The 25,127-nt window shown below is 42.3% G+C and overlaps 1 protein-coding gene across 3 annotated transcripts; it reads right to left on the bottom strand.

Moving 5' to 3' along the window:
- Positions 1 to 1,996: 1,996 nt before the first annotated feature.
- Positions 1,997 to 24,100, bottom strand: pcdh10a (protocadherin 10a). Of its 3 annotated transcripts, none has more exons than XM_034131388.1 (5): positions 21,124 to 24,100; positions 19,510 to 19,568; positions 18,868 to 18,974; positions 5,616 to 5,999; positions 1,997 to 3,680 (listed from the first exon to the last, which is right to left on the bottom strand). In XM_034131388.1, exons 1-5 carry the CDS (start codon positions 23,665 to 23,667, stop codon positions 3,661 to 3,663), a joined length of 3,114 nt encoding a protein of 1,037 aa, XP_033987279.1. In that variant the 5' UTR covers positions 23,668 to 24,100; the 3' UTR covers positions 1,997 to 3,660. The 3 variants fall into 3 exon arrangements, with proteins under 3 accessions (XP_033987279.1, XP_033987287.1, XP_033987271.1); XM_034131396.1 differs by having other exon boundaries at positions 5,839 to 5,999; XM_034131380.1 differs by lacking the exon at positions 1,997 to 3,680 and having other exon boundaries at positions 5,172 to 5,999.
- Between the last annotated feature and the right edge of the window lie 1,027 nt (positions 24,101 to 25,127).

Here is a 25,127-nt window from a genome sequence, read left to right as displayed (position 1 = left end):
TTGTGATATGGTCATTTCAAGTATCTCTATAAGGAAATATTGGAAAATATGTTGATTGAGGTGTAACACTCCGAAAACGACGATCCAACATGCAATTCTCAAAGCAATACACCAAGTTTCCAAATGACCCAGGCCAAGGCAAAGATTGAACTCTTCACACTCTCTTTTTCTGATTCTTCCCAAAAAACATTCTTATGCACAAACAACACTTTGAATGCCTTCTGAAAGAATCCCTATCATCCCCCCTTGAATACCCCAAGGGTTTTCTTGAGGATTTAAGGTGTTGACATTTTTCAAGACTTCTCAATTAATGTTAAAAGGGTATTCAGAGAGTGTCATAATGGAAAATGTTGAGAACTGGCTATCAGATGGGATCGAAGATCTAATGGGATATCCCGTTTACAATATATGGGTTCTCGGGCTAATTCTAACAATATAATGCTGGTCATTGAGTATGGCCTTATTGGAGTAATAACTGTGAATACATATTTTAATACCACAGTATGACCATGCTGGTACGACGATATTTACACCCTATTACCCCGTATTCCTATACAATAACCAAACTATGACCCTGTTCTTTCTGCCCATTTTCCAGTCATAAACATATGCCGGGTTTTTCCTCTGTAAGATTTTAATCAGGAACCCAAAGGCCTCTAATTCAAGAAGGCACACATTGCATCAGTCACATGCCCTGGTCCCATGTATCCCCGCTCCTAAAAAAGAAGGCTATCTTGTGATGGATACAAACAGATCATATCTGTTTCTAGGCTGTCAAGTGAGGGACTGTTGAATCCCCCTGATGACCCCAAGGCTTTTGCAGCAGTAGATTCAGACTCCAGCGTGCTTCTTCTTCGTCTTGTTTCTGTAAACTAGTGCCAGGCCATGTAAAGATCACACTGGAGTGAAGGGGTAGGATTGGGATGTAGGGGGATGGTGATGTTTGAAGAAAATGGACCGAAGGCTCAAGTGACAGGCACCAGAAAAGTTTTTTTCATGAGCTAATGAGGTCAGGGAATGAGAAAAGTAGAACAAAACCATAGTGATTACATCTTGACAGTCCATGACATTATTTTGGGATAACTAAATGTCTTTTCATGAAAATGTATGTGCTAAAAACAACAGGGAAATCAGTGGATGTGCTCCATGAGGATTTTAAGCAATACGTTGCTTCTTGCTTTGACTGAACAAATGGTTCACAGCTTTTGGCTGTTTTTACACTATGCCTCCTTTGTCTGTAATAAATAAACTGCTTCAATCCAAGTTAACAACATTATTATGAACCACACTTTTAGCACTTTTGGAATGGCAACACTATTGATAACATGAATTATCATCAAAGTTTGTACATTTTTGGATATGCATTGTCCCCAGAGGATTAATCATACTGACCTCTATTAACTAGTAGTAGGTAGTAGACTTTTTTTTTGCTTCAAAAGACAAATACAGGATGTATTGCTATGGAAATTGGTGAAAACCTTTTGGTCCCGAGAGGATATATCCTAATAGATTTGGTCATCCCCCAACTTTTCCTCTAGCACTAGCATCAAACAATGCCCAACTTTTTACATTTGTTCAGCCTTTCTTGGTTTGAGAATAACTTTAATAGCTTTATTTTGCTTTTTAAGGTCTTAGCCATTGGATAGATTCCCACGAAATTTGGCTCAACCATTCATGTGCACATGTTGTTTATATCTGACTTTCATCTAGCGTCACTATCATGGTCAAATTTGTAATATATTGAATACTTTGGTTTATGACCAAATAGCCGCAGAACTAACATCAGCCTCAGCTGAACTTGGTGTTTAGTGCTAATTAGCAAATGGTAGCATTCTAAACAATAACACCTGCTTTGTAATAACCTGTTAGCAACGTCCTTGTGAGCTTGTTTGCATACTAACATTAGTATTTGGCTTAAGCACATGGATTTAAGCTTAGTGTTTTCTGATCAATACACGCTAATATTCTTAAGAAACCCAACAAAACACACATTAGATAATTTCAATGACACTGTTTATTAATCACCATTTGACCTGTGTGTGTGTGCATGTTTGTGTGTGCAATATTTTGCGCCATGTATTGTCTGATTATGTCCATATTTATCCGTGTATGCCTCTCTTGTATGATTGTAAAACCTTTGATATCTAGCTCGATTGTGATAGCCACCCGTTCCTGTACATGAACACATAGTCTGCTAGTAAAAATACACAACAGGCCAAAACAACTCAACTGGTGTCTTTGCTACACACAACAAGGCCCAGCATCTGTCAACGGTGAAAAGTAACATCAAAAAAGAACATCAACTTAATCCTTGGTTGGTGCGAAGGAGTTTGCTTATTTAGGCAGAAGCACTCCTTCTCAATTTGATCCATACATGTCTTGATTTTGTAGCACTTGGTATTATTAGATTGAATGACAGTATGAAGTGTAGAAACTAACCAATGGTTACACAGTTTTCAGAAAAAAGTATATTGTATATATATATATAGTTATATATAGATTTATATTCATTTATAAGCTTTTTAAAATAGCACAGTAAACACTTTGCACACATGATAAAAACCACTGAGTGTGTCTGATTGTTTATGTATAGGCCAATGGCATCAAGGGAACCATATCCTGGTAAAGGGTCATTTCACTTGCTCTGCAGTCAGCTCAGGAAGGAACTGTTAGTCACTAGTTTAGACATGAGAACATTCATTTGTGATATTTTAGTGATAAACTGAACATGTGGATTGTTTTTCTCTCCTTTTTTTCTACGCAGTGTTACAATCTCCTTCCTGAAGTGGCTAAACTTGAAAGAGGACTGAACCCGGCTCTTGACAGCATGTTCCTGTCTGTAACAGTAAGTTGGAATACTTTAGTCTGCACACTTTAACCACACAGAAAGAACAACAGAAACAAAAGAAGAGAAGTTATATAAAGACAGTCAAGTCAAAAAACCGGAGATACAGAATTTTATAGTACTGCACATCATCTCTGCTCGTCCCCTTTTCCTTCTTTTTTATTTTCCCCGTGTCATTTTATACCTGTACAACATCTGATCTCTCTCACTCTATGTCTAACCTTCTGCTCAGTTTCTCACTTCCTCTCAATTTTTTTTACCCCACACAGTCTCTGTACAGTTGGCTTAGTGGTGACCATAGAAATAGCTAAAGGGCTCCGTGTGACATTGGTTGAAGTTTGTACAGAAACATTATTTTTCTTCGTCATGTAAACAGGCACACACAGATCTCTAGAGGCTAACTCCTCAGTCCAAAAAAAACAACCCACCTCTGTGGGCTAATGGGTCCCTCTTCTTCAGGTTTTGTATTCCTATGTCCGTTTCAGTTCCTCTAATCTGTCTGCTGATGACTTAATAATTTCACATGTTGAGTGTTTCGGCCCCAGTCTCAGTCCTGCTGAGAGGAATAAGGCCTTGGATTGCTCCTCAAAATATCTTGAGGTTTACAGCTACTCAGTATTTAGTTCTCCTCTTCTCCCCCGACGACCACTGCCAAGGCTTTGTTACAGTTCGACGCCCAAGATAATGAAGCTTAACCAAGGTTGCTTTTGTCCAGGTTACTGTTTGTGTAGTTGTCTGTTGCTGTCTCCAGCATCAGCGTTGGTGGTTTTAGCACAGAAATTCACGCTGTCTCCGACAGGTCTACGTGGAACGAGCTAGCAAATCCTTTTGCGGGCTGAAAACACAGAGAACACACTTGTTAAAGACAAATGGCACCCGATCCCTTGAGACTCTTTGGTGACACAATCGGCTCGAAATACCATCTCTTGAAGGATACGTGCCACAAAGGACTCTCTGTGAAGTTATTTATATACCCTAAAGGCTGGTCCTCAGTTTTAATGGCAAACTAATTTGGGAATTGGGTAAAAAACATGTCCATCAGTAAAGATAAACGTTTGAAATTTGGTGGCTACATAATGCATGCTTGAAAATAAACAGAGCACTAATTGCTTCATTAATTATCTATAAATGGCTCATTAAACATTCATAAACCTTTATCAAGGCAACCCTGGTGATCAGAGCAACGCCAAAGCCAGTAGCATGCGGTGCTATTTTTAAAAAGTAGAACATGATGCCAATTGGTTAATAGAGCTGCAGCCTCTGGGACTATTCCCATCTTTTTTCACACACTGATGAACAACAGAACCTTTCCAGTTTCAACGGGTGGTCAATTTATTTCAAAAAGACCAGGAAAGATGGATGAAATCAAATGAGTAAAAAATTAGACGATTAAAGTTGTGAGTTTTTTGGACGGAGCGAGTATGGAGTGCATTTATCCTAACCCCTTCGAGGCAGACGAGATGAGCAGACGCGCAGGCAGCTATATTTGGAGCATAGCACGCTCTAGCACCTAAAGGCTAAATACAAATTATTTTTCTCAGAGACCTGATGTGCGAGAGGAAGATTGCTTGGGTCTGTTTGCTAAGACGCAAACAAGGAGTGGGGGGGGGGAAGCAGGTTATAGAGCTTATCGTTTACCTGAGAGACAGTCCACAGCCAGCATGCAGTATCATGGAGGATGGTGGTTAACATGGTGGTGACTTGACTGGAAATGACTTCTCTACTGAATGTGTATATCAAATCCATTCCCTACTCTTAGAGCTAATAGAATATTCATGTAATGTGGGAGCTTGGAAAGCAATTGACATCTACAAGAAATGTCCTGCCAATGATTCCCTGTCTGCGTCTTTAGAATGCCATCTCAATTTATTCCAATGGATATCAAAACCTCTTATTAGCCAAATGACGCCTTCCTCATATTGTTATAGTTGTCCTTCTTTCTTGCACACAAACTTGTGTTCGTGATATTACCAACTGAAGAATGTTGACCTCAGTCAGCCCAACCTCACCCACCATTCTTTATGTCAGGTATTGATTCACTAGCAAGCAAGTATAGATACTCGACACTTCCTTTTTAGAACAAATGGACTTCAATCCTTGTGAAAAAGAAGTGGCGTGGGTTGTGTGTTTCACCTTTCGAAGCTATTCAGTAGGGAAGTCATCTTGATCGAGCTTGTTGTTGAGCAAATGGAAAGATATGTCCTTTACAATGAGATGATCTACCTTTCATTTCCTCTCCATAATCTCACATGATGTTTTAAACAGTACTTGGCATTTTAATTGTGTGTGATGTGTGCTTGTGTTGCTAACCTTTACTTGTATGAGCATCAGATACAAAAAGGCTTATTGGGGGGGATTTCAGGGGGAAATTAAAGAAAGGTAAAAAAAGAAAGAAAAGGGGCCACAACAGTTTATCATGAGTCTGTATTAAATTATTTTATTATAAATTACATGTTCACAGAAATTATTTAGGGTTAGGATGGCGTTAAATTGAATTTATCAAAGTGGGTTTTGGAGGATAGGGAGTTAGCAATAATATATTACATTTTACATTCAACAAAAAAAATCATAAATTACAAAATAAAAAGCGTTACAACAAAACATAAAGCTGTGTTTAAAAAAGAAAAACTCTTTAAAAAATAGAAGATAAGCAACATAAAAAAGTCCCGATCAGAATCAAAAAGGCAGATTCATGGTCCCCTGATTTAGTATCTGTTCTGGACCAGACTAAAGTCATAGGGTCCCAGGGAATTTTCATACTGATACTCACAGAGAAAGGTGGGTTTGTATGGTAGGGTCCCCCTATCATACTCTTTCCTCTCTAGCGTGCTGGAGCTGTACTGCGGCTGTTGCTGATGGAGGTGATGGTGAAGGCTTTGGTGTGACTGTGACCTTTGACCGTCCTTGCCAAAGGTGGAGAATGACCTATCGTTGGACGAGGCGGTGGACGAGGTCATGGTGAGTTGATCGGGGAGGTTGACGGAGGAGGGTACCTCAGTGTCGGGCAACGTGGCGTCCATGCCGGGGACGTGCAGGTTGCTGCGGTAGTCCGGCCCCTGGCGCCCGTCGGACGGCACAAAGGAGGGCATCCAGCAGCGGTCCGAGTGACCCAGGGCCTTGCACTCCTCCGTGCAGTTGGAGAACAGGTCAGCGCCTGCAGTGAGGTCACAGATCAGGGTAGATGGAAAAATGTGAGAGGGTTGGGCGTCGGGAGAGGTGGAAATGTGAGATCACAGAGATGTAAGGGATGATAAGTAAGAGGGAAGTATAAGAGAGGGAGAAGCGGATATTTGGAGTGGAAAAGGCGAGATGGAGGAGATGAATGAAAGAAACCAGAAGAGAGAACTCAAGTTAGTAATCATTTGCCAATGTCGCGAGCAGAAAAAGTGCAGCAAAAGCTATTCATCAAAGAGACAAGGCCAACATTGATGAAGCGAATTGTTTGTTTTCCTCCTCACCTCATTCATTCCCAATGAAATGTGCAATCAAAATGATGTGAAAACATTTCAACCACCCCACTCTCAACATCAACATCCTCCGACTCACCATTGATTCCCAAACACCAAGAGATCAAAATGTGAATCCATATCCCATCATCCTCAAACACAGAAAAAATAAAAACCGCAAATTCTCGCAAGAAAAGTGCCTCAGATAAGCAACACAATATTTACTAATTGCTTAATCACACTCTTACAGCAATCATCTCTATACACACCGACAAAGTGTGTAATTGCCACGGAGCTAATGCCGACGACAAAACGAAGACAACACAAAAAAATTCAATTGACATCTTTAATCATATCATAGAAAAACCCACACAGTCCTGCAATTGGAACAAAAGAGGTACCAGTTATGTAAATTAGTTGATTTTAGAGAGAATAAAGAGAGAAGAGAATACCAGAAAGATTATAAAAGGGAAGAGAAAGACATAAACAGCCATCTTAGTAAAGGGACTCTGCAGCCATTTTTTACTCCTTCGCAGACCGGAATTTGTAGTTATTTCTCGGTTTTCCAGTTATTTCCCGGTTTTCCAGTAAAGCCATGTGGGAAAGCACGTCGGAATGGCAGGATCAAAGCCCAGACGAGCAGTTTAGGGTCCGAGGAGGAAAGCGATACATCAGTGAGACTGAAAAGGGAACGAGAGAACTCCAGAAACTAGACAATCTTTAATCTGTTATTCCCCGAGGGCTGAGAGGCCTTCAGATCAAAGGGTCCATTTACACAAATCTATCCGACTGATCCATTCCACTGATAATGCCTCTGTACCTCTATAACTAAAAGCAGACGGGCGCACACACAAACAATGTAATGTGAGCATACATATCAATAGATATTATACTACGGAGAAAGATAAGTAGAGTGTGTATCACATTTAATAATCAGCATAAATCAATCCAGCCATCCCAATGAAGTAACAAGATAACTGAACCCTACGAACCCTTTCAGAGTCATTTCAGTGCATTTTTATTTCACCCATTGTTGCCTCTTTTCCCTCGAAGGAAATCACACAGTTATGGCTTCAAATGGGGGAAAGTGAAACAAATCTATTTGTATTGCAGATATACTGTCATTAATCATTACAAAAAGAAAACAGATCTCTGGCAATGATATATAGCGTCATTTTGATGTTTTTAATTTGACAGGAGTTTTATTAGGTTCACTTTTTACCATAGGACATGATATATAATATTGTGCAGCTTCACCTTAACTTGCAGCTTTAAGTAAATAAAGTATAGTGAAATCCCATCCACATTCTTCTCTGTGTATATTAAGACCTGATTTTAGAATAGCAACCAGATTACGGATTACACGAAGGGAAGGAGTCGAGTATAGAGAATGTGTCACTCGAAATTATTTATTGTAAAGTATTTTTATTGTATGTACAGCACTTTGGCTCGACCAAAAATCGTTTTAAAAATGTGCTATATAAATAAAACTTGATTTGATTTGATACATACCTGCAGATACATAATTTGTCATGCTCAGTATGGGTTTCAGATAGAAAAAAAAATGTTTCTGCATCTTTAATTAACACAGTTGACGTTCTCTTAAACAGATGCTAAAACTTAAATCAAAATGAGGCTGTAAAACACCTGCAAATGCAGCGTTACCTACTGTCTCTATCAGAGAAACTACACCTTATTTCAGGAAGGGTTAAAGTTAAACGCATCTACTTGTTGTTCTACTTTTGTAATTATATTGTGTTACAATTACTATGGAAACTGTGATGAACATTGCCATCATTATTTCGTAAATGTAGTTTTGTATATCTGAGACCTATAATAAAGAAATGAAAAACAGTATAATACTGTAGGGGACCTTTAATACAACTTGAATTAAAGAAACAATTACTTTTATTTATGGGAAATAGATCGATTTAAGTGTATACATATATTTGTATTAGTTATTATTTTTCATGGTCTAAAGCCAAAACGAAATAAGTAATTAAGGAAATTGGAATAAAAGTTAAAAGGGTCGATTTGGTCCAAATAAAGACCTTTCTAATATAATTTAGTACCAGAACAGATACTGAATATAAAGACAAAACTAACCTTGACTCAATCCGCTATTATAATATTACAAGTTCTAACTGCCAATGTCATCCGGTCCACATGTAAATACCATCTATTATTTACGACAGCACTGTCAACACACTGTCTAAGGCCTACTGTTGTGTGCATGGTGTGGATCTAATCGTGTTGCTAATTCAGGCCTCACAGGGAGCGAGACGGGCAACAAAGACTGTGCCGTGGCCAAAGAGCCAGAGGAGACACGAGTCTCACAGACAAGGGACAGCAAGGGCCAAACAGACGGGGGGGGGGGGGGGAGTCACAGATTTCACAGACCGAGACAGCAGGCAGGAGAATCAGCAATACTGCAGGAACCATAAGGAAGGAGAGGGGAGACCCGGGCTATCGCAGATGGAAACAGCAATGGCCAGAAAAGACAGGGGGGGAGACCCATATTGGGCACGAGAGTAGGGTTACATAGAGGTGGGCTGGGAGGGAGATACATTTAAGTACTTGAAATAAAATAAAAACTCCAATTAAACATGATCTTTTATGTTTTCCATCATATGGATTTATGATAGGGTAAGAGTACCCTCTTATCTAACTATGCAGGGTCATGTGACGCTGGAGGCTTTTTTGGTGGGTAAAATAATGAATACGAATAGATGCAGAGAAGGTTCATGTATGCTTAAACTTGGATTGAATTAATTAAGTCAACAGAGGATTAACAGCACAATCTTGTTTTCCTGTGGGATCAATGGAGACTACAGTACAATCTGGTCTATTTTTAAATAGCTGCATATAAGGGCCGAAAATGTATAATAATAATAACACATGTTCTGTATATAGCGCTTTTCCTGGTGCTCAAATTGCTTTACAAGCAAGTAAAGAAAAATTATATTATATATATTCAATTTTTATTTGTAGTGATATTTGGGGTTGTTGAAGTAGGGTTGTATGAGGTGTACAAGTTTAGTTTTCTAAACTGGGGGTGTGCAGACACGATCTGTACACTAACTATGAATGATTACCTCATACCATCCCATTTTCAAGAACCCAACCTATCCCTTGAACGTATTGTATTTGGTTTAGCAAGTTTTAGTGTGGCCCTAAAGTATTATGCTTATTTTCAGGTTTCATATTTGTATTTTTTCCGTGCTTTAATTTTCAAAAAATGCTTTATTTTTCTCATACTGCCTGTGCTGCAGCACCTCTTTTCACCCTCTGTCTGAAACCAGAGCCCAGTCTGCTCTGATTAGCTGGCCGGCTCTGTTGTGATTAGTCAGACTAAGACAAAGGACTCCAATTGGGGGGGTTTCAGGCAGGGTGAGAGTGTGTGGGAAAGACACTCCCTCTGGAGGGAACTTTGGGATTTTAGCCTTTGCAGACCATTAATATGCAAAAAAACATATAGCACACTACAGGAAACGGGAAACCCCATAAGCATAATATGGCCTCTAACTATAACCCTTAACTCTGTTTACCTCTGTGTGTTCTGCCAAATGGTTTGTTTTATCACCACCTTGCATGTATGTGCAGGTTGTGGGTCAATTGTAGTTCATACTCAGAAGAAATTATAAGGTTCAGAAAAAAAAAAAAACTTTAAACTAGAACAGTGCAGCACTCTGGGACTACAGAACTTGAGTGGCGTTAACTTGCATTACCCTCCAATTCACCTCTTGAAACTAATGTATATTTATGGCTGTCTTTAAAGGTCTGGGGGCTTATAAATCATAGTATTTTTGTTAATTCCCACCTTACAGTTAGCCTTTGGCCTTTTAATGGACCTTCCGGCAAATTAATGTCCTCCTCGGACACACAAGGGTGTTGACCTCGGGCCCTCGCAATCATCTCTGTGCTGTTAAAGCGAAGATAAAGCGTTCCGTAGACACAGTGCTTACGCCTCAAAATGTGCAAACAAATAAGCTGAGACACCCAGGAAAAACCCAGACACCCAGGTGCAAAACTAAACGCACATGCAAGATAAAGGAACAGAGTTAATGCCGAAGGATTAAGAGAAAACTCAGTTTGTTCCAAATGTCTCATCTCCTAGTATATTATTAAGCAGGCACAAGGAGCGTATTGTTCTCTGGAGAGGATGTATAAATATATTCTGCAGAAAGCCCTGTTAAATCAAGCTCTGAGAAACTTTTGGCTTTCAAACTACTCAATAATATTTTGGCCTGTCGACTCAGTCTTAAAAAGACATCGATATCACCACATACATTTGCGGACACACTTAAAAATACTCTCTTGACGCGGGGATATGTAAATGTACACAAGCTAACAGACAGAAAGGCCATGTGCACATGACACCCGGTGGCTGTTGATTCCCTTGAAGCACCTTTTCTTCCTCGGGCAGAAAACCAAACAACAACTAAAAACGGTGACTGGCAATGACAGGCCCTGCCAGCAGCACCGTCTCTCATCGTGACCTCATCAGGCAGGGAAAACAGACACACACACACACACACACACACACACACACACACACACACACACACACACACACACACACACACACACACACACACACACACACACACACACACACACACACAAGGAGATGTAAAGACAACGACGCACAATGCAAACACAATCTACTTGCTAATATGCAATCAGCACTTCTGTTCCTTTTTTCCCAATTACATCCCGGAGTGTTTCCGAAATCCCACGTTGGTGGGATTTGACTAATTGTGCTGCCTGACATACATCCAGCAACTGGGAGTAGGTAAAACAAATTATAGGGAAAACTGGTGAATTCACACCATGTGGGTACATATCTGCTGCAATCAGGTCTGTCTCGGTTTTTGTAGCCCCCCCTCCGTATATCACCCTCACTGTCTCTGGTTATTTTCTCTCACTTCCAATCCTTTCTGCTTGGTTCTTCCTGTCTCTTTATCTCTTTTTCCCTAAAAAAAAAAAAAGAACATCCATCCCCCAGGCAAAGGGTGTCTTCTATCCATACGTCTGTTTTTCATCTTGTCCTCCACTGTTCCGGAGAGAATACAGACACACAACATCAATATTTGGACAGCAGCTCAGGCCAGCAGAGGAGTAGCATAGCTTTCTTACACAGGTTGGCCTGTGAGACTGTGATGAACAAACCAGAGACCTCCCAGGGCCAAAACAGAGCAAGATGGCTCCCACCATATCCAGTGATGACAGTGAGAGATATTGTTCAGACTCTTGGAAAGGCAGCTACCATTTTCCATTTTTTGTTATACGGCTCCTGAGTTGGGAGGGAGAGCCAAGATGGCCGCTTGCCCTAACAGTGTCTGTTTGATTAATACGGCCCTTTGTAATGTTGGAGCAAAGATTCTGGATGACCACTGATTATTGATCTGTAGTTTGTACGCTTTTCATCACTTAGCAAGTGGAAGTCAATGTCCAAGATAAAATCTGATCATGACTTAGCTCCCCATTAATGGTAATAGTGGTATATTACAACGGGTATTGTTTCTTAGTTTTGGCCATCAATTGTAACAGTCCTTGATCTGGTTCGTCTGTCTTTCAATAGGATTACAGAAACACTACTGGCCCGATTTTCATGAAACTTGGTGGAAGGGTCTAGCATGGGCCAAGGAAGAAGCCATTCCATTTTCGATTGGATCCAATAATGAGTAAAACATACACATGTGTTTTCATACTTGTGGAAAGAGCACTGGCCAATGACTCTCCAAATGCCCTTCTAGTTATACCATTGTACTGGTCAGTAATGAGTAATTGTGACATTACAACAACTAAATACAGATCAATAAAGAACAGTTCTAAGCCATATACTGTATATATCATACTATATCTAAGCCATATAAGTCTTATACATGAATCAGTGGGGTGTTTCTATTAACCAAAGTATATATCATAGCACATAATAGCAGTGACGTGCGGTGAGGTTCATGGCTGGTGAGGCACAGACTCTTTCAGAGTCAGATTTACAAATATTATAGCCTATTTTGACCTTAATCAAAATATTCTGTTATTTTCAAAAGCTTTTTTAGTCTGATGCTATGATTAATTTTAAACAGACCGATCAACAAAAGGATACCCAAAATCTAAATATTGGATTGTTCTTTCTAAGTAAGATCCCATTTTCATTACAGTTGTGGTCTTACCTTGACTTGAAGATGAATATAAGTCCATGCTATCCTTCTGGACAACAATCTCTATTACTGTTTTGTAAAAGTCCTCCTTATCTTCCTGTAGTTTCAAAAGTCTAGTTTGTTGTTTGCGGTAGAATAACAGTAGCAACAAGAACCTGTGGGCTCACGTGCGCCCCCTTCAGTGCGGCAGAGGTTATGGCTGCCTCTCCTGGTGCTTTTTTCATTGCCGTTGTACGATGAGACCAGCGAGCCTAAATATCATATATACGTGAAATAAGTTATTTAGAGACTATGGATGGCGAGGATAAATGTAATAAAGGGATCTACAAACATTACATTGGTGACCTACAGTGAGATGGTAACAGGCATGCGCTTAGGGCCCGCTTTCTAGCCAGTTTCTGTGGGGTGACGCATTCTGAAGTGAGGCAGAGCTCATCTGTGCCTCAACTCAGCCCACAGTAAATGGCTTGAGCGCGCTCACAAAATAAGTGGCCGCGCTAAATTAGTGCCCGCGCTCCAGCAAGTTACTGTGGGCTTAGGTGAGGCAGTGCACGTCCCTGCCTCACTTCTCATCGCTCCCGTAGCGGAGCTCGGCAAATTTGCTGATTTTGACTATAAAATGCGATTGGAATCATACAGAAATCACATTTACACAAGATCAGTGGAGACATTTTATTATTATTATTATTTAGTTTTTCTTTAATTGTTTTTCCGTTACATTGGAGTATGACAGGTGAGGCTCTGCCTCCCCTGCCTCCACTGACTGCACGTCGCTGCATAATAGGCATTTTAAGTCCCATAACTTCTCTAAATAAGTTTTCTACTTGTTTATTTAACCTATGTTAGCAAAATAGTAACAACACACAGATCACATATCTTATTCCTCATGGACAGGGTTGGTACCAAATGATCTAAATCACTTTATTTGGAAGTATAAGTGAGAGTGAGTACACCCAAAATGTTGGTAAAAATGATATCCTTTTGTCTTAAGGTACAAATCTGAAAATGAAAGCCGATGCGAGAGTTTCTTTAATTAGGAATCGCTCTAATATCAGGTTAGAAAAAAGCTTCTGACTGTATAGAAGACTATGAGAGAATTACCGTACTCCTCACTTCATTGAAATACCTCAGTAAACCTTTTCCTAATGATTTGATGGTATCAATTGCTAGTTTAAAATCTTCTCAAGTACAGTATGATGTTAGAATAGGGTATGCTTCAGGGTTAAAACCTCAAAATGTAGACCACATTTGTAATCAAGAGGAATTACTTTTGCCAGAATGCATGCATATGTTCACATGCATGTAAGTTAAGCATTGCAGCATGTCTGGAGCAGATGTTCCCTGATGTCTGAGCAGAAAGCATGATTTGTGTGTTAGTCATGGCCAAAGCGCGATTACTTCTGTCATGACTGAGATTTCCATTAACTGCCTCATGTTCAACTAAATATCCAAGGACCCAGTGTAAGAATACAACTTTTCTTTCTTTCTTTTGGATCTCATGTTTTCAGCATATTTGAGGCCCTATTCAAGAGGGCTCATGACTTCCTTTTTCTTCCATTTCAGAGAAGAACACTTCATGTGCTATTCAGTTCCTTCAGAAAGCTCAGCCTATTCATACCATTCACACATTCACCGAGCCACTCGACGAGATGCGTCAGTGTTTTGCTAATCATTTCATGAATGAGTTTGAGTTTTGGATTCATTTCCACACAGAACTCAGTAAGTCACAGTGAATCCACTCCTCCATCAACCTTAACCGCGTTATGAAAAGGTCATGTAATATTTCTTTTTTTTTGTACGTGCTTTGTTTGAGATAAGAAAAGTAATCAAAGAAATCAAGGCAATTAGTTAATCAAATTGATCTTGTCCTTTGTCTACTGTGACTTCAATTGATAGTCAACCAGCCAGTCAGTTTATAAGAAGTGGTGACATCCTAACCTGTAGCAGTCTAAATGCAAATTGATTTTTTTTTTTTTTAATGAGGCTATGTTTTTTTATCCAATTTGCTGTCATATATTTTCTCCTTTTCAAATAGAGATACTGTACTTCCTGTTTGCATCTGCTTGTGGGCTTTTGAAGCCTTAAGTTGGACCATTTACTTTCTCTAGCCTTTAGAAGTTGTACTTGTAAGATGTTCTGGTGTCATTTATCCTTATTGAATGATTGTGACATCTTGTGAGTACATTTTCAAAACATTTTCCGGTTCTAGCCACTTGTATTCGAGGACTTTCTGCTCCTTACATAATCCTAAACTGACTATTTTTGGGTCAGTTTTTCGCAACTATTGTCTTTTGTAAGCATTCTGCCTTTTCACAACTTCTTGTCCTTTGCATTCAGCAAGGTCTCCATGTTTTCATTAAGTGAGCTTTTGATATTAACCTAAGACAGTATTTTCGGTGTAATTGATGATAGAGTCAGGGATCACAGCCCACAGTTTTGTCAGTATCTCTGGCCTGAGAGGAGTGTGTTTCAGAACCCTGTGTGCTAAATTCGTCTGACAGCTGGCTGACATGGGGAAACTGCAACACGGTGCCCGCCACTAATTCATAATCAGCCATCTAATACACCGTTGCCACAGTGATTTAATTGTCCCATTTGTCACGGCTGTTGTTCCCACCACAACAAACGTCAAGATAATGATCATTTCCAGTCTGCCACCCGTCACGCAGCCTTCCACATCTGATCGAACGTTTCTTAGGTGCCAATATTATTTTCTTTTTTCGCCAATGAATATGTAATCCTCTCTTGTCTGTCACCTTTTTTATTTTGCTTACTCATCTCCTATTAGGTTCATGATGGGAATTAAAGAGGTAAACCAAGTCTTATTCGGATCTAAGAATAAAAAAAAGGCTGGGAGGTGTTGCAGTCAATCAATAGTGCTTTGGCTCCTGACACAGCGGTACCTCACTCCAGACACGCAGCTTTCAGAAAAGCCATTTGCCCACTTTTTTTAAGGTATCTGCTGATATCCAATCCTCACAGGCAAGCGTCCCTTTGATTTAAAACCTAGTCAAGAGACTTATTTTCTAAAGTGTCAGACGAGCGGCCGAGCGGGAAGCCACGGCAGGTGTAGTTGATGATATGCCAACTGGAAATGGTTTTCCCCTTGATTTGAAATGTTCCCGAGGTGCACCAAAAGGGAGAGTGTGCCGCGCTGGTCCCGTGAGGAAGCCTTCTCTCCAGCCCTCCTTTGATAATTGCTATGCAAAGGTTCTAGAAATGAATTACTGATCAGCCGAGTGTTGCGGAGAGCCAACGTGTGGGGGAGACAGAATGAGGGATGAGACCCTGCCACAAAACCCTGAAATAGAATATGTGTGTGTGACAAACACACATCCAAAATGAGAGTGTACACACTGTTGGTGCATGCTCTGCATATGTGTGCATATGAATGTGCACATCCATATTTACTTATGCAAACGCTGCAGAAATTCATGGCAAATACACGTGCCATACTTAGTTTTTGGTCTTAGTCAACTAAGATTTATTTTTACCATCCTTTTTTTTTATGGTGAAGAACCTTATCAGAACATCTTTAGTAAACACGAGATTTAAAATGGTGGGCCATTTGGTAGAGCTGGCAGTCCCTTTACTCTTGTTATCACCCCTATCTCACACTTTCATATGGGAAGATCACTTATAAAGGCTAAACTGGTCCAAACAATTCGTAAAAAAAAAGAAGATTGTAGGTGGTGCTCTTGCATGATTCTTGGTGGAACAACTTAGTTTTAGAAATGTTGTTGATTAAGCCACTTCATCCAAGCTTTTGTGCAAAAATTGGGCGAGTGGGACTGAGGTAGTGCGGTCGTCTTTCAATCGGCATGGCCAACGGTGTGTGAATGTTAGCAAGTGGCACACTGCTCTGTATCAATGGGGTGTGAATGTTTGAATGATGACTTAAGCAGAGGGGGTCGTAAGGACTGGATACAATGATGTATAACATATGGTCCATTTGTCGTCAAAATCGCATGTTAGTTGACTAATCATTTATTTAATTGTGGACAGCTTGAAATGTAACCAGCATGAAACCCCTATACACACAAAACACACAAACATATCATACAACCCACAGTAGCCAAACAATAATGTTCTCATCCCTATATAAAGGGAGTCTCTTGTATGCCTATATAGAGGCAGTATGCAGTGCTCATGGCAGAGTGCCAGGCACTAGCTACCACTCTATCTCTCTTTAAACTGAATCTCATTTAAGCTTTCCATAGCCCCGCCTCAAAGGATTCAATACAGACATCATCACCTAGCCTCTCTTTCTCCTACACAAAACACACACAAGCGGATTACATACAGGTATTATACGCCTACATATTAATCCAGACAATGGCATACCTTTTATAGACACACACTCACAAACACACACACACACATACACACACAAACACACACACACACACACACTCCATCTGGTTTTGCTGTTTACAGAAGTATGTGAAACTCAACTGTCCCTCTTTCCAAATACCACTCACTAGATATTACCTCCCATGGAGCGATAAGCTGTTCCCTTCTAAATCCAACATGATGAACAAATGTTGGTTTGCTCGTCGAGCGAACAGAGTACAGAACCAACTGGGCACACTCCACGGCCAGTGCCAAATGAGCGCCCTTGTAGCCAAATAAAGCTGGGAAACATGTCCTCGGTTCATTAATATGGTCCTTTTAAATATGCGAGCAAACCAGTCAGAAGGAGTTCACGGCAATTACTTAGCATAAGATATGTTTTAAAGGGGGCCTTAAGAAAATAAATAGTTTGTTAGAGCTTCGGTATGTATTTTTGCAATATTGATTGTATTATTGAAGTATTTAGTAAAATAAATATTTTGTTATCAGTTTTTTTCTTCGCAATAAAGCCTATAAGTAATCAGAGAGCACCAGCCTATATTTGAGTATCACCAATTACTGCTTAATAACAACCTTTGCAGTCGGTCTTAAAGAGACAGGCGCTAAAACGGATCGTTTATGTTAAAAGGTAAATAAAGTATATTGAGACAGCCAGTCTGAGAAAAATAATGTTTTTTCTTCAAATTAAAGCATGTAAACACTTTTTGATAGAAACCCAAAACACAAGTATGAACCAAAAAGTGACCATAATTTGTCGCCTTTAAGGGCTGGCTTATCACTAAATGATGTTAACTGCTAGATACATAGTTTAAGATGCATCGCAAATTCATAAAACATATCTTCTTTGTTATACCTTCTCTATCTCTTGAAATCTGTTTAAAAAATAACTAACATACAACTCAGTATGATTAAACGCCCTTGTTAATATTTATTCCACAAAAACAATGTACTTTTCAGCGAAAAATAAGCAAGCCTTTTGGATTTCTTCCAATTCTGTATTTCAGTCTCGCACAGATTTGACCTTCCAAGCCTGCTTTATCAGTGAGGGCAGGCAGTGACACCACCGCTGCATATCGGCTCTCTATTTTGGCTTGGTTCATTAATAATGTCAAACACCATGGAGCCTGATGAGCACCATTCACTATCCTACAACACCTATCTAATCCAGTCTATTTGTATTCCCAGCACTGATATGATATTTGGCAGGCTCCGGTCTAGACAGGGGTCTTACTGCACTCACGTGGAACAATTCCTCAGAAGGAAAAGGGCAATTCAATATGAAATGAGATTTTGTATTGCTCCACTTTTTTGTCTGACTCCACTTTGATCAATAAACAGGTACTAACCTAATCGAATTTGAGGGAGAACAGGACAAGGCTTATGATAAAACCGTGTCTAAAAGGGGAAAAAAAGTACTGCATTGTAAAATGTAGAAGAGAGTAAGTAAACAAAGCTGAAGTGCGGGAAATGTTCTCTAATTCCAACATTTTATGTTTGCCTTAACTTGTGCCAAATCTGCAAAGATTTTGCCAACAACACAAAGAACCCAAAAGCTGCTGATGTCCTTGCTCAGCTGAATCTATAACCAACAAAGGCAGTACAACACACCGACTGCGTGGCTTATTGAAACGCATCTCATTATATCAATTTAGATCCCAAGCCTTTTCCCTTTCACTTGAGAGAACCTATTGATGTGTGCCACTAAAGCACTAAGGGCCTCAAACGGCCTCTCTGCGAGTCGCTGTCCTTTCAGCACCACTCGGTGTCAGAAAGAGAGAAAGGCAAAGAGAAAAAAAAGGAAAAGTAGATCTCTCCCAAATATTCCTCCCTTTCATCCGGGTGTGAAATACAATCAACACCTCTGGGGCTCGCTCATGCCAGGCAGGGGCCCCGGCATTCACACTCTCAAATTAAGGAAATTAAAAACCACCGGTCCGCACCACAAACTCGGCATTATCCCATTCACAATTGCAAACACACTCTATGGAAACTGGAGGATTGGAGGGTGTATGTGTGGATAATGACAGTGTAATTTGGTCCGCTTGGGAGGACTCACCGGCAGAATGACCCCGGTTGGTGGCATCATGGTCACTGTCGCCCTGTTCGCTGTCGCCATGCCCGCTGTCTTTGGAGCTGACTATGTCTGCCTCTTGGAATGCAGAGCTGTAGGAGGTGGGGGAGGGAGGTGGTGTCAGAAAAAACAGAGATGAGAATAATGGAAGGGTCAAAGACAGAGGTCAAGAGACAATATTAAGAAGGGAGGGGTGGAAGAGAGGAGAGGAGGATTAAATGAGGGGGCAGAGAGAAAGAGAACCAGAAATCAACACCGCCTTAATACAGTCACGGTGGCCGTCAAGAGGCGAAATTGGATGTTTCACATGGCATGTAATGAAATCCAGCATTAGAGGCGTAATAGGCCCTGCTCTGTCAGTTATGGGACGAATGCCAAATTGAAGATGAACGTTATGGAGACATTGGGAACCATGTAGCCTCTCAAAGCCACAATTAACGATGCAGAGTATACGGGACTCACACTGATGGATGTAATATTCAATTTTATAGATCTGTGAATAGCCTGAGCTCCATGAGGCCTATTGGATGTTACAGGTCCTCTGGTGTGAGGCTCGTAGGCTCGGCACGTTGGCAATCATAATACGGTGTGTGTGTTTGTGTGTAAGTGCTGAGTGCTTTTGAATACCTGTTGACACGTCTGGGCCGGTCCACCAAGTAGCTGAGTTCTGCTCGTTGGTGTTTCGTCTAGAAAAAACAAACACATTTGATTACAGTTAATGCTAAATACACACATTAACAAATAAGCAGGGGATATACAGCAGTATACTACAGCAATAGCAATACTACAATGTGAAAATCCTCAGTACAAGTAAAAATCCAAAAGTACTCATCATGCAGAAAATCTCATTTCCGCATTACATTATAATTATTGATAGATCAATTATCACTTTAATGATGCATCTAGTTAAAATGTGGCTAATTTGAATGTACTGCTTGGTAGCTTAACCCTCCATTATTCATCATTATGCATTAATTATTAATCATCCAAAACTGCAATGTAACTATGGCTGTCAAACTAAATGTAGTGGAGGATATTTGCTTACAAAATATAGTAGAGCACCTCCAATAAAGTAGATAAACTCAAGTACAAGTACCTAAACATGCTACCTTAGTAAATGTACTTAGTCAAATTCCACCACTGAGTTTCATCCTCATACATTGGCTGTCAACGCGTTAACGGTGATGGAATGAGCTAGGCGGAGGAAGGAGGACTGAGGTGGGGGCGTCAGTGCGCGCATCCACTCGGTGAGTGAGTGGGCGAGAGGAGACGGGAGCAGGGGAGAGTGGGTTAGGGGAGGCGACTGAATGCGTAAATGATTGAGCCGCGCGACGCTGAGACTGAACAACCTTTGTTCACGGTGCTGCCGTGCAGACTCGTGAGCGGAATACTTAACGCGCAGCAAAGGCAATGCTGTGTGTGACTGGCTCCACTCCAGCCCTGCAGCGCAATCAACAAAAAAGCTCCACAAAAAAAGTCCACAGCTCCCCCAAGCAGAATGCACACAAAACAGCGCTATCAAGTCCCCCTTATCTTCATGCTGATACGAGCAGCCCAAACTGTATAACCTAATAAGATTAATAATATATCAGCTGCAAACGCCTGTTCTTTATGAGGGTTAGCTAATTAAGGCTGCTGATGTAATCTAACTGTCTTGCAAGCATCTTGGCAATTGTCTAAACTCAAATGAGTGTGCATTTTTCATTTTTCCACTTCACTCACTATGGTCTGAAACACATTGCCATTCGGGTAAACCACATATTGAAAACCCAAGTCAGAGGTTTTAACTTTTTTTTGTTTATGGATTTGTTTCAACCGAACACAGAATAATCCCTTCCAACTCTGGTTCGACAGTAAAATTATCAGCAGTCAGTGTCTACCCAAAAGTCAAACTCCCTGTCACACTCAGCCTTTTGCGCACGACCCCAAAGGTTGATCTGATAGAACCACTACCGCGAATGAAGCTAAAAGGCCACGCAAGATTCGAACGTTGACATGTCCAATCACCATTACGCATGACTATGATTAAAAGGCCACCGAGCAGGACAGCCAAGTCAATAGCAGATACTCACTACCCCCCCCCCACATTCTCTCGGGACTTGTGTTGCGCGTGACCTGGGTGGATAACAGACTTTGACGTGAAGCAGACACAGAGCGTGAATCTCTGTAGATATCTATGATCTGGGTTGAATCATGGGTGTTTTTCCACTTTCAGTGATGGCTGATTCAAGCTGCTCTTACCTCATTAGAGAGGATGCTGCCGTTGGATATGATGTCCGGCTGCTGGTCACTGTAACCCGTCACTATGGCGCCGCAGGGGTTGGTGTGATCCGTATCCGTGCTGCGGGAGGGGCTGCACGGTTTCAGGAACATCAGATCCGTTTTGGCTGACTCCGGTGTCAGACACACCTGGTAGCAGTAGGAGTTCTGGTTCTGGTGGTGGGAGCCGAAGCCCCCTCCCACGCCGCCCACACCAGACTCCTCCACGGGCACCTGCCCCACGGGCCCGACCCCTGACGTCACGTTGGTGCTCTGGACCAACATGATGTCGGATTTGCTCAGCTTCTTCTGCTTCCGGCCGCGGGCCTGCCTGCTGCAGCACGAGCCACAGCACATGCAGCACTCTCCGGCTAGCAGGCACGTGTACAGGTCGAGCTTCTTGTCCTTTTGGCAGCGCACGGCCAGCACGATCATGGCCAGGAGGAAGATGAATGACACAGAGCCCAGGGCAATGATGAGGATGAGGGTGAGGTCAAGGGAGGTCTCCTTCGCCTTGGAGGCCGAGCCGCGGTCCCCACTGCGGCCCTCCACCACGCTGTCCACTAATATTACACTCACACTCGCAGAAGAGGAGAGAGGGGGCTGCCCGTGGTCTCTCACCTCGATCAGAAGGTCGTAGTAGCCCTGCGGGTCCCTCTTGGGGGAGATCCTGCGGGCTGTCCTCAGCTCCCCCGTCCTCCAGTCCATGCGGAACATCCCCATCTCGTTGCCCCGCAGAATGCTGTAGGACAGCCGTGCGTTTTCGCCATCATCCGAATCCATAGCCATGATGCGCGTCACCAGGTACCCGGGCTCAGCAGAGCGCGGCAGGTGCTCTTTGGCTGTGCCGTTCTTACCGATGGGGGCTATGACAGTGGGTGCGTTGTCATTCTGGTCCACTATGATCACATTGACAGTGGCGTTAGAGAAGAGCTCGGCAGCGCCACCGTCTTTAGCATGCACCATGAAACTAAACTCCTTCAGCAGCTCGTAGTCAAAAGAGCGCAGCGCGTAAAGATAGCCGGTGTCCTGGTTTATGGATACATACGTGTCCACGGACATGCCCTGTATTTCACACTCCAATATGGAGTAGGTAATGAGAGCGTTTTGTCCTATATCAGGGTCCATGGCACTCACAGCGTGGATGAAAGCCCCGGGTACGTTATTCTCAGTCACATACACATCATAAACAGCCTGCGTAAAGCGGGGCGCGTTGTCGTTCTCATCGGAGACGTGCACTTTGATGGACTTGCTGGTGGCGAGCGACGGCTGCCCCTTATCTTTGGCCACCACGGTGATGGTGTAGGAGTCTGTGTTCTCTCTGTCCAGCGGTCCGTCTGTCACGATAGTGTAGTAGTTCTTAAAGGAGGATTTGAGCTTGAAAGGAACGTCTCCCAAAACCTCGCAGCTCATGTGTCCATTTTCGCCGGAGTCCCGGTCTGAGACGCTAAAAAGTGCGATGACGGTGCCCGGGGCGTCCTGCTCGCTCACGGACTCGGTCACAGTGCTGAAACCAATCTCCGGTGTGTTGTCGTTCACGTCCACGAGTTTCACCAGCACTTTGCAGTGCGCGGGGACCGCATTAGCCCCCATGTCTTTAGCCTGGACGTAAATTTGGTGCGTGCTGCTCTCCTCGTAGTCCACCTCTCCCGCCACCTCTATCCTACCTGTCCTGGCGTCAATGTTGAATAAGTCCTTTATCCGCGGGGCGTTGTGGCTGCTGAAAGAATAAACTATTTCGCCGTTTTGTCCCTCGTCAACATCTGTGGCGTTGAGCTGGATAATCAGAGTGCCCACGGGAGAGTTTTCCCGCAGATTCACAGAGTACACTGACTGGTCAAAGGTGGGCGCGTTATCGTTCGAGTCCAGCACTTTAACGACCAGGAGAGCCGTCCCGGTGCGCTGCGGGATGCCCCCATCCACAGCCGTCAGCACGTAGCGGTGCACAGCCTGCTGCTCCCGGTCCAGAGACTTCTCTAGCACCAGCTCCGCGAACTTGTTCCCGTCACTCTGTGTCTGCACGTCAAGGTAAAAATAGTTATTGTTCGTGATGGCATATGTGCTGAGAGCGTTCGTGCCCACGTCCGGGTCGAAAGCGTTCTCTACCGGGAAACGGGTCCCGGGGATGGCACTCTCCGATATTTCCACGGAAATGTCCGTCTCAGGGAAGGTGGGTGGATTGTCGTTGATATCCATCACTTCAATTTCAACGCGAAACAGCTCCAGCGGGTTCTCCAGAAACACCTCCAGGTGCAATAGGCACGGGGTGGTTTGCTTGCAGATTTCTTCTCGGTCGATTTTCTCCTTCACCACAAGCGCTCCGTTCTCTAAGTTCACCTCCAGATAAGGTGTCCGCGAACTGGGCACCGTCTGGAAACGGCGAGCGGAAAGTTTGGTAATGTCCAGCCCCAAATCCTCTGCAATATTCCCAACCACGGAGCCAGGCTCCTGCTCCTCTGGCACGGAGTAGTGTAGCTGAGAAACAGCTCCATGCAGGATGGAGAGAAGGAGTATTAACCAAATCATCTCCTCTCACAAAGTGCACTTCAAGATGAAAAAAAAAAGTGTTATTCCTTTTTCTTACAAGAAATTTGCATTTCCCATTTCCTCTGTCCGCAAAAAGGCAGTGAAATAAACAGCAACAAGGCTGCACGATTGTGAAATTCCTCTCCTGTGCCTCGGGTCAGTGGAACATTGTGTCGGTTCAGCTGTGAGAAGCACAGCCATTTGATCCGAGCTCCTCTGTTTTAATCAATTCTGCACCGGTCTGTGAGTTTTGGCGTCAGCGCAAACATTGCAGGCTGCAGCCAGGACGCATAGCCAACACTCCCTGTGCTCAGAACAGACAGCCTCTTCTTCACACAAAGTCACAAAACAACATAGGAAATTCCACACGAGAAGGGAAAAAAGTCCTGCTTTTACGCACTGCAACTCTACCACAAATGCAACTTCTAAATAAAGCCTCTCCCTCTCTCTCTCTCTGAGAGCATGTAATCACTGCGCCTAAGCGCTCAAAGCGGATGATGTTTGCAGCTCGGCTTCTGTAAGGCGACTGTGAGCAGCGAGGTTGGTTTTGCGCACAGCTCCTTTCCCCACCAGCCAATGGTATGCTCAAACACCGGCTGTAATGGCACCTGATTGGGGCTCCGCGACGCCAGCCAGAGCACACACCGGGCCCCTCTTAACAAAACCAGTTAAGTGCCACTGCGCTCCTCTCTCTTCTACCCTCTCTCCTCCGGGTCCGGCCTCAGTTGTAGCAGGGAAATTAAATGTTTTACACATCCAGTGAATTAAGAAAGTCGAATAACTGTGGCTGACAGTTGGCAAAGCCTGTGCGGATAAAATTACAACGAGTGCTGGAATTTCTGAAATATCATACTATAAAAAATGCTTTTATTCATTTTAATCATAAAATAATGTTATTTTCTTCACCTCTAGTGTAACGAATGGATGTGAGATTGCTATAAAAGTACAATGACTGTCATGAATTTGCCCTTTACGTAATTAAATCTACCATCTACCCCTCTCTCTCTCTCACTCGTTCTCTCTCTCAGATAGAAACACAAATAGGGGGGCAACAGTAGAAAGCATTTTAAATGAAGTAATATCTCCTGTGTTGTTTGCTCGCGAGCATCAGTGCGATCCGAGGTTCCATCAGAGCAGCATCACACACGACTTCCTTTAATTCAGTGTAATGAAGCGCCATGCTTTAGTCCCACCGTGTTGCTAATAGCCTGGAGTCTATTAGTTCCCCTATCTTCCCATTCTTATCATTAACCCCCCCCCCCCCACCGTACTGGCCTTAACTGTAGTGAAGTTGCATCACACCCTAATTTAATTCATAAGGCATAAATTAAAAATGCAAATGAGGAGTAGTAGCGGGGGTCTAACTACTTATTGGAGGATGATGACAAAAATATGAAAAAGAGCGTAATTGAGGCTAATTAGCATACGTCTCTGATTCCAAATGTAATGCAACAATGTCG

This window comes from Trematomus bernacchii, unplaced genomic scaffold (genome assembly GCF_902827165.1).
Source record: "Trematomus bernacchii unplaced genomic scaffold, fTreBer1.1, whole genome shotgun sequence".
In the NCBI taxonomy this organism is placed as follows: Eukaryota; Metazoa; Chordata; class Actinopteri; order Perciformes; family Nototheniidae; genus Trematomus; species Trematomus bernacchii.
This window is presented reverse-complemented; position numbering and strand designations above follow the sequence as displayed.

Bases quoted from the DNA above. Each gene is read 5' to 3' on its own strand.
- pcdh10a (XM_034131380.1), bottom strand. From the start codon at position 23,667: ATGATTTGGTTAATACTCCTTCTCTCCATCCTGCATGGAGCTGTTTCT. The intron at 19,569-21,123 runs GTAAGAGCAGCT...TGTTTTTTCTAG, and splicing joins GCAGCATCCTCTCTAATGAG to ACGAAACACCAACGAGCAGA. The intron at 6,000-18,867 runs GTGAGTCCTCCC...ACCTCACTGCAG, and splicing joins CAACCGGGGTCATTCTGCCG to GCGCTGACCTGTTCTCCAAC.